The 17,844-nt window shown below is 51.1% G+C and overlaps 2 protein-coding genes across 3 annotated transcripts in view; both read right to left on the bottom strand.

Annotated features, from left to right (window-relative positions):
* Nucleotides 1-3,323: 3,323 nt before the first annotated feature.
* On the bottom strand, nucleotides 3,324-9,566 carry TNFRSF6B (TNF receptor superfamily member 6b). 2 transcript variants are annotated; one of them, XM_041396153.1, is made up of 4 exons: nucleotides 9,212-9,566; nucleotides 8,341-8,719; nucleotides 6,055-6,249; nucleotides 3,324-3,732 (listed from the first exon to the last, which is right to left on the bottom strand). In XM_041396153.1, the coding sequence occupies exons 1-4, from the start codon at nucleotides 9,251-9,253 to the stop codon at nucleotides 3,455-3,457; spliced, it is 894 nt and encodes a 297-aa protein (XP_041252087.1). In that variant the 5' UTR covers nucleotides 9,254-9,566; the 3' UTR covers nucleotides 3,324-3,454. The 2 variants fall into 2 exon arrangements, with proteins under 2 accessions (XP_041252087.1, XP_041252085.1); XM_041396151.1 differs by having other exon boundaries at nucleotides 3,324-3,735.
* A 4,784-nt stretch (nucleotides 9,567-14,350) lies between these two features.
* Nucleotides 14,351-17,844, bottom strand: part of RTEL1 (regulator of telomere elongation helicase 1) — a 46,239-nt gene continuing 42,745 nt past the window's right edge. Inside the window, exon 36 of the mRNA XM_041396208.1 lies at nucleotides 14,351-15,371. Coding sequence (XP_041252142.1) covers nucleotides 15,297-15,371 — 75 coding nt within the window. The 3' untranslated portion in view covers nucleotides 14,351-15,296. The remainder of the gene's footprint in view (nucleotides 15,372-17,844) is intronic.

A 17,844-nucleotide genomic window follows, 5' to 3' on the forward strand; every position in this document is an offset into this window, starting at 1 on the left:
GCTGTGTGTGACCTCACTAGAAAAACCTCCTCTGACTCCTTCCACTCACGTTAGTAATTCTCTGACCTCATTCCAAGCTCTGCACCTGGGTCAGAACCTGCAGTGCTCTCCTTGGATGGGGAGAGACGTGTCCCAACTGCTCCTGCACCGAGCAGGTTGGGAGCACGTCAGCTCCTGCTGCCAGTGCTCCGGGGTCTGAGGCACCAGCAGCAGCCTGAGTCATTGCCACACCTGGCTGTGGTAATAGGTGGCCAAGGAGCCCATGGCACCAATCTAGCCCACCTCAGCACTTTAAACCAACCAGTGGTTTTGTGGGATTTTTTTCCAGGTTTAAGCATTTAACAGCAGGGGGAAGCCTGACGTGGAGAGCAGCGTGGGCTTGGCTTTTTATGTAGTGCTTGTAGCATTTGGAAAATTATCCTCTGAGTACTAAATATTTGAGTCATTCTGGGATAGCACTGCATCTACTTTTAGATGTTACCATGTGCTCTCCTCTGCCACAGTTTATGAGGTAAGAATCTTATAAACCATCAAGAAAAAACTCATGCTCCTCATGCTGCTCATGCTCTTCCTCTTCTCTCTCTGGGCTTTGGAAACTTCAGGGGAAATCAAAAGGGGTTTTTATCCTCTTAATGTCAATTAGCTGAAAAGGTAAAATACCTTGTGATGAAGCCACAGGTGGTTTGAGAGTGCTCTCTGTGTGGTGCCCAGCCTGGCTTTTCCAGCAAAGCCCAGTTCCTGGAAGCCCAGCAGGACTCACGTGGCAGGGTGTTTGGCCACCTTTATAAAGGTTAATATTTATCAGAAAGATCTTCCTCAGTCACCCTGCCTACGAGCCCACGTGAGAAGAAAATTTCCCGTGCAGAAATTCCAGCTAACTTGGCAATGAGGGGAACAGGGTTGGGAGAGGCTCCAAACCCCCTGAAGAGAACAGGATAACAGCATGTGGGTGCTCAGGAGATACCCTGGCAGAGCAAGTCAGGCTCCCGGCACCAAGCTGGGGAGCTGCTGGTGGCACAGGGCATCATCCCCTGCCAGGCCCTCGGTGCTGCAGTGGCTGGTGGCAGGGGAAGCCTGGCAGTGAGTGCAGAGCTCTCTCAGGCTGGGCCATCTCATTATTTAATCCCCCTCTCCTGTTTCACCGAGCTGAGCTCTGTGCTCCCCACTGCAACCTGCCACGGCACAAGGGTGCCAGACATGGTGCCCCAGGGAGGGTTGGACATGTTAGACCCTCATTCAGTGTGGGAGGCATCTCCTGCACTAACAGCTCTCCATTCCTGCTCCCCTTCAGAGCAAGGACTCCAAATCCTTTGTGCTGAGTCAGGATAACTGCAATGCAGCAGGATGGGAATCCCTCAAGGAGCTGCAGCCAACGCCGGAGGCTCCGGCTGCTCCAGCCTTCAACCCATCAGCACTGGGTGTCCTGCCTTGCACTCTGCCTTGGAGCAAAGTGCTGCAGCTGTGCTTCAGTTCTCACAGTGCTCTATGGAAACCCTCCTCGTGTCCTGCCCCAGCTGCTCTCAGACCATGCCAGTGGCACTCAGCTCCTGCCAAGGGACTGGGAGAAAGTGATGCTCAGAGACTGAGCTGCATCCCGCTGGGATAGAGCAGCTTGGGAGGGCAGAGATCAGACATGGTAAAAACTGAGCATTGGGAAGGGGAGTTCTGGTGCCCTGTGAAGCTCCTTAGCAGGATTTCAAGGCCAGGCTTGATGAAGCTTCAAGGATATTGGCAGGACTGAGGGGATTCCCAGGATCAGCCCAAGCTCAACACAGAGGGGTGAGCGCTCCCCTCAGATCTTTTCAGCCATTTGCTTCTCTTCTTCCCTTGCTGAACTGACCCAGGACAATGCCAGGGTCGCTGAGCTGCTTCATCCTCAGAGCCCAAAACTGGGGTGAGACGTTGCAAGTCTGAGATCCCAGTTCAAGCCTGGGATCTTCAGTTCAAGCCCGTGGTCCCAGGCAGGTGTGAGCAGACATCCAGGGACTCCCAGGCTCTGGAGCAGTGACGAGGCAAGCACTGCCCCTTGAGATCATCCCGTCATCCAGACTGCCATGGATTAACTTGTCACTGCAGCAGGAAGAGGCTGGGATGTGTCTGTGGGCAGAGAAGGGAGGGTAAAATTCCCTTCTTCCCCCCGCAGCTTCCTTGCACAGAGGAAGTGCGGGGGCACTTTCATGTAGCATTTGCTTCAGAGAGCTTTAAACAGCTCCAAGCTGGGGGGAAATATCATCTTCTGAACCACAAACTATTCCTGGCATTGGCTCCACTAAAAAAGAGCTATAAAAGGTCAAACTCATTCACAGCATAAAATGTAGCTCTGCATCATCATTGCTACAGACTGGAAAATGCCAGAGGGGGTCATTCTTGTTGACTTCCCTAAGCAACATCTGTTTAAAAAAAACCTCCTGCAGTCAGCAGAACTGCCCCAAGCCCAGCTCTTGGCTGACTGAGCACACAGCCAGGTTTGGGGACAGAGCTGGGGCTCAGGGGGACACAGCTGGGCTGACCCAAGAGACACGAGTGTCACCCTGGCCACAAATCCCAGTGCAAACTGTCTGCGTCTTGCTGGCACACAGCCTCACCGTGGCTCAGGGTTGGCTGGGGCTGTGTGATCACAGAATCCCAGAGTGGCTTAGGTTGGAAGGGATCTTCAAGATCCTCTTGTTCCAATGCCTTGCCATGGGCAGGGATGCCAACATGTGGAGAAGCATGTGGGAAAAACAGACAAGGGTAAGCAGGGTCAGGTACAACATCTGGGACTCCCAACACCACCTCCAAGTGAGACTAGGAAAGGACTCAGGTGAAAGAGTTGTACGATAAAATAACTTCTTTGGTTTCTTTCTTTAGAAAACACCTTTTACCATGGTATAAAAACAGGTAGTTAACAAATAAATTTCAAGCAACCTCTACCAGTGAGTTTGGGGCATCCTCCCCTTTCCTGTGCCTCAGCAGCAAACTCTCTTCTCAAACAAAAGCATGACAAAAATCGCAAGCAAATCCTCTTGGAAAATACTGTTAAATGACTAAAACCCCCAGCAAGCCCAAACTTACACAGTTTAAAACAAAGTCAAACAGTTTTCTATATAGGGGACCATGTTCTTCCCCAGAAATAATGACCCTCGATGCAGGTTTTCCTTCTGATAAAATATTGACTCTTGCTGAGGGCTGGAAAATCAGTGGCCAACACCTGGTGAGCTCCCAGGAGCTGCCCCAGCCTCTGGCAAGGGGATGCTGCTGCTACTCACACATTTTATCCCATCCCATCCCATCCCATCCCATCCCATCCCATCCCATCCCATCAGCAGTGACACAGCTGCCGTGGCACGATGCCACTCCATCGCTCATCTCTCATGCTACTTTTCAAGTTATGTTTGGAAAGATGAATAAATTAATGAAGCCTCAGAAGATAAAAACCAAAACAAAGAGCACCCAAAAAGTCCAGTTCCTGCTCTCAGGGCAGCTGGAAGCGCTCACGGACTTTCTCCTCGATGGAGTGGAGCTTGACCACGCGCAGCGCGTCCAGCAGCTCCTTGGTGACTTCAGAGTCCTCCTGCTTCTTGTGAGTGAGGAAAGCCCGGAATTTCTCCTGGATGGCTGCCCTGGTCCATGCTGCCTGCTTCTTTGGTGAGCGCTCCAGGATCTGCTGCAGGCGCTTCAGCTTCTTGACGGGGATGTTCTGGTACACCACAAAGTCTATCATGGCCTGATCGCAGTCGTCATCTTCTGCAGCTGCTGGGGGAAAACAGCCCGGGGGTTAAAGGGACGTGGGACAGCAGGGCACAGCCCTGCCAAGGCTCTCTGTGGGGCGTCTGCCCAGGGAGCTGGTGAATGCCCCAGGCCTGGAAGCGTTCAAGGCCAGGAACAACCTGGTCTGGTGGAAGGCTGAAATTCCTGTCAGTGATGCACCCGACATGGGGCAGTTGGAAAACAAGGGGTAGAGGTTCTGTAGAAAGTCAATGTACCTATTCCATGCTCCTCCCCATCAGGGAATGGAGGAAAAGCCCAGACAAATCTGAAGCAATTGCAGTAAGTATTTACACATTCTTTTTCCTCAGAGTTTCTATGTTCTCCCACAGATTTGTAACCCTTGTAACAGGACCAGCCCCCAGCACAGCCCCAGTCAGGGCGCTGGGATGGGACAGATCCGGCCCCAGCTGGTGGAAGCTGCTGGAGTGCATCCAGCATAAGGAATGAAAACAGAAAGAATTTTCAAGATGTCAAGGCCAAATGATTGCTCAATCAGGGAGAGATTGGCCCAGTTTCATGCCCTTGCAAACTGGGAATGGTTTCACTGGTTATAGTGGGGTGGGTTGAGCTCCACTGCTCCGGCTCTGCCTCTCCAGCAGGCTCGGCTTGATGATGAGCAGATCCCTGTGTGCCTCCTGAGAGGAATCATAATATACTGGAGTTAAAAAAACCTTCAGCTCCCACTGCTGGGGCCTCGTCCCTCTATAAATATCTGCAAAGGGCTGGTCTGGCTGCGGGGGTGGTGCCCCATGCACGTGCTGCTGACACTGCTCTGACCTGGCCATCCCCCACCCCGGGACTGCATCCCACTGGTGACGGAGCTTTCCAGTCTCTGTCAGGATCACACTCCTGGCAGGCAGCTCATGGTGTGAGTCAGGCTTTGTAGGGAGAAATAACTGTGCTGGTGGTGCCAGGAGAGCGTGGAAAAGTGAGAGCTGCCCGGGGCGGGGGGGAAGCCTCCACATTCCCTCACCATGGAGGAAAATCTTTTAGAGTCATTGGATGTCCTGAGTTGGAAGGGACCCACAAGGTTCATTGAGTCCAAGTTCTGGCTCTGCACAGACCACCCAAAACCCCTACAACATGCCTGGCAGCTTTGGCCATGACCCTTTCCTGGGGAGCCTGTTCCAGTGCCTGACCACCTTGTGGGTGAGTTTCATTAAAGCTTTTCTACCAAGTTTCATCCTGATGGAAGAATGACATTTTTTCACTGCAGAACAACCTCCCCTGGATGAGATGAGGTCCCCATTGCTTTTCAGATTTTCAGGACGTGGCACTGGATAATTTCATCCAGGCTCACTTTCCCGTTAAAGCTTGGACCAGATAAATTTTCTAAGTCCCTCCCAGCCTGAGCTCTTCTATGGCTTTATGACTGATTATATTTTTGGAAGCCTAAAGGTGAAGGGACGCTGCCAGCCAGACCAGTTACACAAAATTAGTTTCCCATGTCTGGATCCTCAGGGTGGAGCAGGTGATTCCAAACAGCTTCCAGCCTCATCTCAGCTGGCATCAGGCCCTTGAGATGGGTCTGGGGGCTCTAGAGATGGTTTTTTAGTCCCTTTCTCACTCCCTAACTTGGGTAGGAAGCATGTTACGAAGCACCCTTGGAACAAAGCCTTTTTCTCTGCCTGCACCTCTTCCCCTGGTTTTTTGTCAAGAAAGGTTCAACCAAATGGTCCTTGAGGTCCCTTCCAACCTGGGATTCAGGGATTCTCTGATCTGTGCCCATTGGCCGTTCCTGCCCAAGAACCATCTCTGCCACAGCTCAGCACTCCATCTGCACCACCACGGTGACATGACTGACACCACATCTCCACTTTCACACCTGATGGGTCAAAATCCACCCCACACCAGCTCCAAAGAACCTTGGGCTCTGCTCCACTCAACCTGCACAAGACCAGGCTGTGGCTGCCATAAAATCTTCCAGAAAACAGGTGCAGCCAGGGAAAGGGAGGGCAGGAGCTGTGCCAGCAGCCAAGCTGGGTGCCTCAGCTGCCAAAATCCCCTGTCCCAGCATTCCCAGTTGTTCCTGGTAAGATCCAGCAGGATTTCACTGTCAGCTCTTTGTTCTCGCTGTGCAGTGAGTGTTGCTTAAGCCCAGCACTCTGTCCTTGCTCTATGGGACTGACACTGGAAGGAATGAAGGGAGACAGACTATTTTATCCATAATTATTATTAATTATGGATCACTCCATGTTTTTACAAGCCATTTCACCTCATTTGCATCTAAGTAGGAGAAAGTAATGAGGAAGTTTGCTCTCCCTCTGGCAGCATCAGTCCTGGCATGCTGTGCCCGTGGCTCACCTGATTCCTGTGTGCTGTTGCCTCTCCCTGGTCTGCAGGACATGCAGAGGGTGTCGTGGTACTTGTTGCCCTGCACGTTGGTCACCTTCCCCTGCTGCTCACAGTCCTGGTGTGGCTGGCATGGGCTGGTGCTGGAGTGGGAGGAGAAGAAGCCGTGGGGGCAGTCACGGCACTGGGTGTCCTCAAAGGGGGTGCCTGTGCATGGGGAGACATCGGGACTGTCAGGGGACAAGCAGGCACAGGAGCAGAGGCAGCAGCTGGGGATGGTGCCCGACACCATTTGAGCATGAAGGTGAAGTTTTGGAAGTGCTCTCTGCCAGCATCTCCCCTGGGAACTGCATGTCCTCACCCAGGGCAAAGAGCAGTGCTCACCGTGCTGATAAATTGTCAGCAGCCCACAGACATGAGAGGACAACAAGAGGACATCCCAGTATGAAAAGGCCACCTCCCAGGCAGGAGCCAGCAGCCAGGCTGGTGGCTGAGCTGCCGAACCAGCCCTTCTGCCCCCAGAGCCCTTCTCCCCAGAGCCGGAGGCTCCCGAGCAAGTGAAAGTAAAAGTCCCAGTGGAGGTGAAAGCTGAGCTGTCCTTGGCCGCGCTGTCACCGCTCCCCTGGCCCCGGGCCAGCGCTTCCCCGGTGTCACAGGGCTGATGCCACGCGGGCAGGACCGCACCGAGCAGCATTCCCGTTCTCTGGAAATGTTGCCCCGGGGCAGGAGAATTCCCACCCCTTTCAACTCCTCTTCATGAATCAAATTACAAGCAGTTTCTAGGTTGTTGCTGCCGCCTTTAGGCTTTCCCAAAAGTCTGATCTTTCAGGTTCCTCCCAGCCCAGACCATTCATAAGGCCCAGCCATAACCCCCAACATCTGAGCCACTGTTTACAAATGGGAAATCCCAAAGAAGTTGGTTTGCCCGGGGGATTGCGCAAGGATCAAAGCCCTCATCCAATCCAAGCAGCAGCAAACTCTGCCTACAGCCCCCAGCCCACACCTTCCTCAGCCAGACAGCAGCACTGGCAGGTCCAGGGCTCTGCCCACCACACTGGACACTCAGTCCTTGCTGTGGTGCTCAGGTGGCTGGGCTGGGGGGCAATCCTCCCCTCATAAGAAGCCATTTGCAAAAAATAAATAATAATAACCAAATAAAAACAGCTTCTCCTCAAATACCCAGCTTGCTTGCATGGCTCCTCAGTCCTAAAGCCAACCCTCCAGACAAATTTCATGTTTCGTTTCAAAGTGCTTTCCTGTAATGCCTGGAGGTCTTCTTCCCCCTTTGCTGTGTTACTGCATTTTGTCATGTCCTATGGAAAATTAAACCCCAGATCTCAATCATAAACATCAGCTGAAGACAGCAGATATTTTCCCCATGGCTGGTGAGCCTGGAGCTCTTCCGTGCCACTCATGGAAGACCTTCAAAAGACTCCATGCTTCAAAATCCTCCCTGTTTCACAGTGTGAAGTAAGATGCTGCTGGGTTTGCTGGTTTGCTGGCACCTGCTGTGGTTTCCAGGCAGAGCCTGGTCCTCACTGATTGATGAGTTTACACACATTTGGAGCAATTAAAGGACCAGAGAAATCTGTACTGGGGAAACAACAGGAGAATAAATCCCCTAAAATACCTTGGGACTTAGATCACACAAGGAGACAGAATCTCAGACTCGGGAGTCAAAACAAAGCTGGTTTTGTGGGTTTGGAACCTGGCTGTGTGTCCACTGTGTGTTTTCAACACAGCCTCTCCAAACTGCTCAATGAAAAACCACAAAACTGGCCCCAGAGCTACACACATTCCCCAGCCCTGCCCTTACATCATCAGCCACCTCCTTCGGCCCAGATAATCAGCATTCCCAGCTCCCAGGCTGTCTATGCAAGGAGAAGGCAGCTGATGAATGATCAGGAGCAGCCTGGACTTTCCCACCTGCCTGTGGAGCAGGGCCAGCGGCTGCTCCAGGGATGGCCAAGTCACAGCCTGGCTCTGCCTGCCGTGGCAGGTGAGGCAGGTAGCTGGGATTGACACATCCCATCCAAGTGTGCTGCTGGGGATTTCAGAAGCTTTCAAAGTGATAGCTGGGGAAAAACCCAACTAAATTCCTCCTTGGAAAAGAAGCAGGAGCACGCCGGCAAGGATGGCTCTGTGCCAGTACCAGAGCCAAAAGGGAGTCGGTCAGGCTGTGGGCAGGCATTGGCTGCTGCATTTGGCTGCTGTGTTTGTCCTTGATTTTTATCTCCCGCGGAGATTTTGGGGCGTGACAAGAGCCGCGTGAGCACGAACAGCGCCCGGATTACTTACCCGGCTTCACAGCGCCGGAGCCCGGCGGGCACTCGGAGTGCCTGATGCAGAGCTCCATGTTGGAGTAGTAGCCCTGCTGGCACTGGCAGGCGCGGTTGTGCGTGGCATTGCACTGCTGCACCTCCACCTGCCTCTCCCCGCAGATGACGTTGCAGTAGCGGCATTTCTCCAGGTAGTTCCAGTACTGAGTGTAGTGCAAATCCGGGCAGGGCTCGCACAGCGTGGCTCTGTCCCTGGAGCAGTGCTGTGCCACGAAGGTCCCCGGCGGGCACTGCTGGCATGTGATCCTCTCGCCCGTCACAGCATCCTTCCACTGGTACGTGGGCTGGGCATCGCAGGCGAGCTCAGCCAGCAAAAGGAGGAGAGGGGGGAGCATCCACTACGGCAAAGACAGCGCAAAGAGCCCTGAGCTCGTCCTCAGGCAGAGGCGGGAGCAGCAAACGCGGCTGATGCTGTTACAGAACTTGTTACTGTTGTAGATACAGGAAATTGTTCTCCCTCCCTGTGATGTTCCCAGCCCAAGCACTAGGTGCTGCCCTCCTTTGCCATCCCAGGTGACAGAGCATCCTTCCCAAACCCGTTTGTGGTGCATTCAGAACCCAACATCCCTCACTCAGAACTTGGAGCAGCTCCAGCACATTCCCCTCTTTCACCCCAGTCAGTTCCCCACCACTGCAGTAAGAGACACCTCTGCAAACCAAGAAGCAGAAAGGAAGTTTTCCAAACTAGCAGATACAAAGCATGCTCCCTAGGACCTTTAACATTCCAGGAAACCCAGCTGCTCAGGCTAGGACTGAATCCCCGAGCTGTAGATCCTCCCTTTCCTCTCCAAAGCCCACGTGCCCAGCCTGGCAAGCAGAAGATCCATTACCTTGGGTGGATGCCTCAGACTCGGCACGTGGCAGGATGGCATCGCACCGAGGGCTTCCGAGCGCCGGGATCAGAAACCTGGGGAGACAGAGAGGGTTCCTCAGAGGCTGGTGCTGCCTGCGCCGCGGCTCCTCTCTGCAGCAGCCCTTCAGCCCGACCGGCCAGCGTAAAAACAGAGGGAGGTGGGGAAGGGCTGATAGGTAAAGGCTGATAGGGAAGGGCTGATAGGGAAGGGCTGTTGGGAAAGACTGGGTTTCCTCGCCTGCTTGCCTCCGAGTCAGCCTTTCCTCGGAGGGAGATGCCGGCTCTCCCAGCGCAGGGACGGAGCCGAGCCTTATAGCGGCTGCGGGCGGGAGGCTCTGGGCACCCCCGCACCCACGCAGTGCCAGACACGTGGAATCGCCCGGGGGAGGGAAACCACCCCCAGCCCACCGCAGCCCAGAGGGAGCAGGAGCTGGTGGGGAAGCAGCCGAGATCTCCCTTTCCTCCCTTTCCTTCCCACCCCATCCCATCCCTCGGGACCGGCTCCGCTCACCGCACCTCCGCCTCGCACCTCCGCTCCCCGCGGCCGGCAGCGCCTTTATAAACCGGCCCCTAGGAAAGACCCCTCTTGGGCAAGGGGAGGTGACATCCATCCCGGCCCCTCCGACGCCATCCCGGCCCCCTTCCCGATCCCCGGCCGCGGCCGCACCGGCTCCGCCTTCGCGTCCCGGAGCCCTCCCTCACCCGAGCCGCTTTCGCTCTCGTTTCTGAGCTCGCCTCTAAAGTGGAGCTTTCAGAGCAATGAAGTTTGTTTATCCGTGTGGAGGAAGGAGGAGAGTGGGATTCGCACTGTTTTTCAAAGCTCTCTAAGTTTTACAGGGGGTTGGTGAGAAATCGTTTTCTGGCAAGGGGAAAGGCAGGGAAATTCCCCTGTGAACGTTCAGTTCCCCGGCTGCGAGCGCCAAAGAACTTCCCAGTAACAGCAGCTGCCTCTCGCTGGGAGTTTGCCCCGTCAAAGGCAGCCCCGAGGGGCCGCTCCTGGCTGTGGCTGCGGGCAGTGAAACCGATGGAAGCATCGCTCCGGCTCTGCCCAGATCCCATCCCGCTTCTCCTCCGAGGGCACTGACCCTGCCAAAACGGCCCCGATCGTCAGTGCTTGGGCACTGCATTCCTGAAGCCGGCTCCGAGCTTCAACCCTCTCCTTTCAGGATGACGGCACCTCCAAGTGTAACACCAAACCCGGGTACCTTTGGTAGCACAACACCCAGCAGCTAAGGAGTCAGCACTTAAATCCCTTACAGGTGACAGTGCCCTAAGCCTTGGGCCCCAAGGATTCAAATGAAAACTGAGCTCAGCCTTGCAGGTACAGCCTTGGCAGACCATGTGTTCCAGTGCCTGCTTCAAGACACGGGACTCCTGCACTTTGTCCTGCTCTGTCGCACCAGATTCCCTCTGAGCAGACATTGCTGAACAGTGAAAACCAGAGAAAATGCTCAAAAAGCAAATGCAAGTCTCTGCAATGATGAGGGAACCACAGTGAGGACCTGAGAGGATGTGGAGGTTTTTCTCCTCAGGAGTCAGCAGCCAGCTCCTCTTCCAGACCATTACAGAGAATTAACAGTTCTGCATCTGCCTTCTGCCTCTCTCATCCAGCTCAGCCACTGGGGCTGTGGATGGAGAACCTCGTGGACTTTATTCCCAACACTTAAAGTTCAGACCTACAAGAGCTAAACACACCTTTCACCAAGAACATCAAACCCAGTTCTCCACAATCCAGAAAGGGAAGGAAACCCCACTGGTCAGAAAGAATCCAAAGCTCCTTCCAGTAAGGTCCATTTCTACCCACCTTGGTTAAAGAAAATCCTCTGACTCCAGCAGGAGCCAAGGGGCATCAGTACTACAGTCCAGCAGCAGGGTCTGGCTGTGTTTATTTGCACTTCACACAGAACAGGTGATGGGCTGATTTACACAAGTCACTCTAAAGTGGTTTTTCACTTTACCGCTTGTTTATCTCGATCCCCTGTAGCTGTCTAAAGTTATCCTGATGATTTATAACTCATTTTGACATAATCCCTGAGCCAAGGATTGCTGGGATTTTGCTTTGTCAGCGTGCATCAGCTCAGTAATTAATCAGCTAATCTCCCAGCCTTGCCCTGGCACTGAGGCACAGCCCCTGGATGTTTTTTTGGGTGAAACTCACCACTGGATCCAATAGAAAGCCCTGCCCTGGGCTCACCCAGCTGGGGAGTTTCAGTGGAATTCCTCTGCCTGAGGCTTGACCACCCAGGAGCTGCAGAGTGTTTCCTTCTCCACAGGCAGAAGCACAATTTCAGTTTTCTGTCCCTGGATTTCACATGGAACCCACAAGGTGTATGAAACAGTAGCAGGTGGTCACATCCTGAATGGCACCTGCTGGCAGTGCCTGTGTCCCAGCCATGCCCCTGCTGGGATGGACACAATGCACTGGGAAACTCCGAGCCCGCAGCTCCTCGCTGCACTGTGATGCCTCAACAACAATTGCTTTTGTTGTGAGTTTGATAACGACAAAAATGTGTCAGATGGATGCTCCTGGAGAGTGTCCACGTTAATGGATGTGTCCTGGAGAAATACCACGTTAATGGGACAGAAAGGGCTTCCCCAGACAAGGTCCCCAGACTCCAACACTCCGGCGGAACAGAGACCTTTGATTAATCTTTTTCTGTCTGTTCTGTTGGTCCAACAAACCTTCCAGAATGGGTTCAGGGGTCACTGCCCGAGTACCAGAAAGCAGCAACACAACTCACTGCTGACTCTGGCCAGTGGAGGTAGCACAGAAATGGAATTCAGCATCTTATTGCCATGGCTGTGACTTCATTTCTCCACACAGGGCATAGTTTCACACTCCAGGGCATCCAGCAGCACCACCTTCCAAAACCACTCTTGTAAAATAAGGTTTCTTGTTATACTCATAGAAAATTCTGTTAAGCAAAGAAATCCCTTGCTTCCCATCAGTAATCACTTTGCCAGCCAGAGACAGAGCTCATCTCTTTCCTGATGAAACATTTTGCTTTGCTGATTTTGGTCTCTTTTGTGAGTCTTCAGTGGGGAGAGAAAAAAAACAGCAGGAAAAGTTTGTTCAATGACACACCACAATGTTCTAGGTCTAGTCATAGCACTGCAAGGCAAGGGAAATCAAAAAATTAGTATCTACTTCCTTCATGATCTGTAAGCCATGTGTCATTTGCTTCTGAAAATCAGCAAGGAGTGTTCAGGGAAAGGTTTTTGTCCCCCCAAGAATTAAGTAGTTTGCATAATTTCCTCTAAGCACCTAAAGCAATACAGATTTTTCTGAAAGAGTTTTCTCACTTTCTGTTCCTTATAATTAATTACCTGTCCCTGTCTTTCCTTCTTGTAAATTCAACAAGTTTCTAGACAACAGAACAGTCCCGATGACTGCTGGGAACCCTCTTCAAGGTCTCATGGAATCACAGCAGGGTTTGGGTTGAGAGGGACCCAAAGCTCACCCAGTTCTCCCATCTCCAGCACCCGTTTGCATCCATCTGTCCTGCCTCAGCCACCAACAGCAGGGACTGATTCCCAGATCCACTGCAGTGCAATTCCCAGTGCACCAGAAACCAGCACCAAACCCAAACCAAACCCAGGTGCACTGGCAGATCGACTGGAGGGACACTGGTGTGTGCAGAGCTCGTCTGGCTGGGTTCAGCTGCTGAAGGGCAGTGACTGTGAACCTCTTCAGCAAGATAATCCCTCTGTGAAGAGTGAGAGATGAAGAGAAGGAGCTCCCTGGACAAAGGGATGGAATGTCCTGGGTGAAGGGAGAGAAAAACCCTCAGCAAGTTTTCCCCTCCGTGTAAGAAAGACAAGGAGCTACTGGAGGGGATCCAGCAGAGGCCACAGAGATGATGAAGGGCCTGGAGCATCTCTGAGCCTGGTTAGTCTGGAGAAGGCTCAGAGGGGTCTCATCAATGCACATAAATATTTCCAAGGGGTGCCAGACTCTTTTTATGGTGCTCAGCAACAGGACAAGGAGCAACAGCCATAAACTAAAACTCAAGAATTTTCACCTCAACATGGGGAAGAGCTTTCCATGGAGGTGGCAGAGCACTGGAACAGCTGCCCAGGGAGGGCGTGGAGTCTCCTTCTGTGGATATTCCAAACCATCCTGGATGCCTTCCTGTGTCCCCTGCTCCATGTGACCCTTCCTTGGCAGCGGGGTTGGACTGGGTGATCTCCAGAGGTCCCTTCCAACCCCAACCATTCCGTGAATCTCTTGAAGGCTCTGAGATATTCTTAGCATTGTTCCTGTGCCCTGTCTAGAACAGAGCATTCCCAGGCTGGAACAGCCTTCAGACTAAAACAACTCCAGGAAAAGGCACAGCTTTAAAACCGCTTCAGCTGAGGGGAAGAAGCAGAATCATTTGTCGCAGCCAACCCCCTTCCAAGCGTGTGGAGGGATTCAACCCCACAACTTCTCAAGTATTTCCTTCTGTCTTGCTGGATCTGGCAGCATTTTTGCAGCCCAGGGCAGATAATTCCCAGGGCAAAGCCGAGCCGAGCCGTGGTGTCACCGCCCCGAGCACGCTCTTGGCTGTGCTGTGGCTTCCCTCCAGCGGCACAAGCTGTCAGCTGCACTTTCCTGGGGACACCTCTCCAGGAGAGCAGGCACCGAGCAACCCCAAAAAACGACATTTTACTGCTCACTGCTCCCAGCCGCACTCCAAATATTTTTCTGTTCATTTTTACAACACGCCCGTATTTACAGAACACTTTTCTGTCATTTCCCCCACTTATATTTGAAACATCCAGGACTTTATCTGCATTATTTATTCTTGTTTGGCTGCACTGAATAGATACACAGCTAGAAGGTAATACTCACCCACAAAATTAAACAAGACAGAATATATGCTAGCCCAGAACTACCTCAATTCCTGCCTAAGCCTTTGTTAACTGTTAGTGAAGTACAAAAGTTTCCATTTCACTGCCAGCAGCTCTGAGATTTGAAGAGACACTGGGTTTGAACTCTACAATCAGGAGAAATTGGAAAATTTTTTAAATGCAGCTCACTTTTCAATTTTACTAAGAATAAAATTTTATTAACATAAAATTTTCTAAATTCCATTGATATGAAAACCACTTACAGAGTACAGCCTTTCCACTTGCTCCTACCAGGGCCATTAGGACTCAATAGCCAATGTTTTTATATCTGTTTGGTTTGGTTTTTTTTAATTCCTGTTTTTTCTAATATAACCAAATAAAAGTTAGACAAAATTGTTTTATTTTACAGCCTAATTTACAGCAGTTACAGAAGATTTAAAATTGATATAACTTTTTAGGTTAACCACTTATATCCACTACTCACAGAGAGTGGAAATATTAAGGAATTTTTTTTTTAACACATCTAACTTGATTAATGTAAAAGTTTCAACATTTAGATCTTTCTTCTTGGAAAGCAAATCAGGTAGCACAGGCACATGCAAATACCAGCACTGAGTGAAGAATAAAGCCCCGTAGAAGCATGTTCCAAAAAATCCCACCATGGTGGATAATGGGATCAGGCTTTGGGATGCACTGCAGGTGAGAGGAGCTTCTGCTCACCATCCACTGTGGAATTCTGTAAAAAATCTGTAAAAAATGATCCTTTCAGTGTCTTCTGCTGCTGGAGACAATGGCTGCTGCCAAACCCCAAAGAGTGGATGTGAATCACCTCTTCCAGGAACACTAGTGGGTAATCTGGCATCCTCAGCCAGCTCAGTTCCATTGTAGGAGCATTCCTGGGGTTTTTCCATGATCTGGTATTACCTGAAGGGCCCATAAAATGACAGCTGCCTCCAGGATATAAAATTTCAGCCTAAGAGTGGCCACAGGAGAATTCAGGGGATAAAATACATAAAAAAATTAACTTTCTTAGTTCTAACAGAGGACAACATTCTGCTTTGTCTCCTGCAGTAAGACCTTTCAGACTTGGCCACCTTTGCTGGAAAATGACCTGTGCTGGTGCTCAGCTCCCAATCCAGAGACAAGGATCACAGGGATTTAAAGGAACCTCCATCCTGCCTCTGCCTTCTGCTGGCACAAAGGGCTTCCTGCCCTTTCTGTGGGTGGCATCAGGACCAGAAGAAAACTTGGATTAATCGCTGCCTCTTCACATCACTGCAGCACTTGGGGCACTTCCTCACCACCTGCAGAACCCAACAAACAAAACACACAGGGAATGTATTTATTGTGGAGGAAATGCCACAAATGGGGGGAGTTTTCATGTGGGCAAATAGTGACAGGATAAAGGGCAACGGATTTAAACTGAAACAGGGAAGCATTAGATTAAATTTTAGGAAGAAATTCTTTACTCAGAGGATGCTGAGAGGCCCTGGCACAGCTTTCCCAGAGAAGCTGAGGCTGCCCCAGCCCTGGAAGTGTCCAAGGCCAGGTTGGATGGGGCTTGGGACAGCCTGCTCTAGAGGAAGGAGTCCCTGCCCATGGCAGATGAGCTCTAATGTCCCTTCCAATCCAAACCACTCTGATATTAAATATCTCAACCACATTTTGGCCAACATGAACTACAAGCCACAGCAGCCACCTGACAGTCCCTGAGATCGTATCTGCTGTTTGCAACCTCCCTGTTGCCATACAGTCAATTATTTCCTTGGTAGCAATAAAAAGGAGAGGAGGCTTCGTGGCACCATGCAAAGTGGCACCAGACTTTACAGCACTTGCTCCAGCTATGACACATCTGGAGGACTGAAATACAGGAACGAGGAAATGTGGAGCTGCAAGAGCTCTTGTGAAGTGCAGCTGCACCTGTGAGTAAAATCCTGTCAGCTGGCTGAGTTCCCTAATTCCTGCTTCCTCTTGCACAGATGACAAGGAAATGTCTCCTGGACATACCCGGACAGGGATGACACACATGGTCACTGCCAAGAGTTTTGTAGGAGAACCAAGTACATTTATTTCTTCATAGCACCCCACACCTTTCTAATTACCAGCACAAGACATGAAGACACATGAGGCATCATTTCTCCACTCAGGTTTCAGTTTGCTTCTTCACTAATCATCAGTTTTAAAGTAATTTGACTTGCAGATGAATCCAAACTGTTCTTCTCATAGCTAGCAAATTACTGGTAAAACTGAACTGGTCTGTTTATTTCAAAAGGGAGACAGAAAATTTGTTTTCTTAAAAAAACAAAAAAAACAAAAAACCCCCCAAAACAAAACAAACCCCCCCCCCCCAAACAAACAAACAAACAAACACACACACTTTGGGAGAAGATAGCCAGCTCAGGAGGCCTAAAAAGATGGTCAGCTACATCAGTGGCACTGCACAGCCTTCCCTGAAGTGTGGAAGTTCCTCATTAGAATCACAGAGTGGTTTGGGTTGGAAGGGACATTAAAGCTCCTCTCATTCCACACCCCCTGCCATGGGCAGGGGCACCTTCCACTAAATGAGGGTGCTCCAAGCCCTGCCCAACCTGACCTTGGACACTTCCAGGGATGGGGCAGCCACAGCTGCTCTGGGCACCCTGTGCCAGGGCCTCACAGGGAGGAATTTCTTCCCAATATCACATCTAACCTGGGGCAGTGGGGAGCCATTGCAAGAAAATGTTCAGACTGCAAAGTAGACTCAGGCAGTAGGATTTTGGTTCTGGTGACATTAACTGAAATATCAAAAATGCAAGGGGAGAGGAGAGGTCACTTCATCGCCCAACAGCCAAAGGCAATTTTAACTGTAACATTTAATTGTGAAATCTTTGATTATTTCCCCATATTGCAGATAGTCCAAATGAAAGTAACTCAGTCTTCTTGGAAGACCTGCATGAATCAATGCATTTAAACATCCAGAAGCAGCAACAGAACCTCTAGAGGGAAAACCACACCCCAAAGCAGCATATCCTGATCCAGTCTCTGCAAGGCTTCCCCTAACACACTGAATCACCCAACGTGCTCCAGCACTAATCCCCCTAATCCCCCTCTAGCTGTAGGGAATTCCATCTGCTCTGCTCCTCCAAAAGCTTCTAAAAGCTTCCAAAATTATTCACCACCTCTCCCCACCAGTGTTTTGCTAAAAAAACAAATTGGACAAGATCACAATTTGCAAACCCCATGTTGTGAATGATGCTCTGAGTCACTTCCTCGGTGGGACAATATGCACCAAAGGGCTTTTGAGCAGAAAAAACAGTGAGTAAGTTATTAGGAAAGAAAAACAGGAGTTTTAAATGCAGCCCTGCCAGAGTGACAAAGCCCAGTCCCATCTGATGAGAGTTCAGAGCTCAGACATGGTTGTTCATTTCCTGCTGGTAAAGGTGCCCCTGTCCCAAACACATGGATAGGGTTAACTGTCCAACCTCACTGGGCATGAGTGGGAATGGGGATGGATGTGGTGGGACATGGCTCTAGAGAAACACTGGATCATCTTCCTGTTTGCAATCCCATGTTTCCCTCTCAGCTGCATGAGCAGCACAGCCTCATCACTGGAGAAGCATCTCTGCATCAGCACAAGTCACATCCTAGACTACAAGGGGATAGGGGAGTTTGGACAACAGGAAGAATTTCTCCATGGAAAGGGTAGTAAAGTACTGGAACTGGTGGAGTCACCATCCCTGGAGTGTTCAAAAACATGTGGCTACGGCACCTCAGGATGTGGCTTAAGGTGAACACAGT

Source organism: Onychostruthus taczanowskii, unplaced genomic scaffold, assembly GCF_017590055.1.
Source record: "Onychostruthus taczanowskii isolate IOZ18803 unplaced genomic scaffold, ASM1759005v1 scaffold126, whole genome shotgun sequence".
Classification (NCBI taxonomy): Eukaryota; Metazoa; Chordata; class Aves; order Passeriformes; family Passeridae; genus Onychostruthus; species Onychostruthus taczanowskii.

Excerpts from the sequence above, each read along its gene's own strand:
- TNFRSF6B (XM_041396151.1), bottom strand. The coding sequence starts at position 9,253 with ATGCCATCCTGCCACGTGCCGAGTCTGAGGCATCCACCCAAG. Across the intron at positions 6,250-8,340 it reads CTCCGGCGCTGTGAAGCCGG|GCACCCCCTTTGAGGACACC; the intron begins GTAAGTAATCCG and ends CCCCATGCACAG. Across the intron at positions 3,736-6,054 it reads CAACAGCACACAGGAATCAG|CAGCTGCAGAAGATGACGAC; the intron begins GTGAGCCACGGG and ends GTTTTCCCCCAG.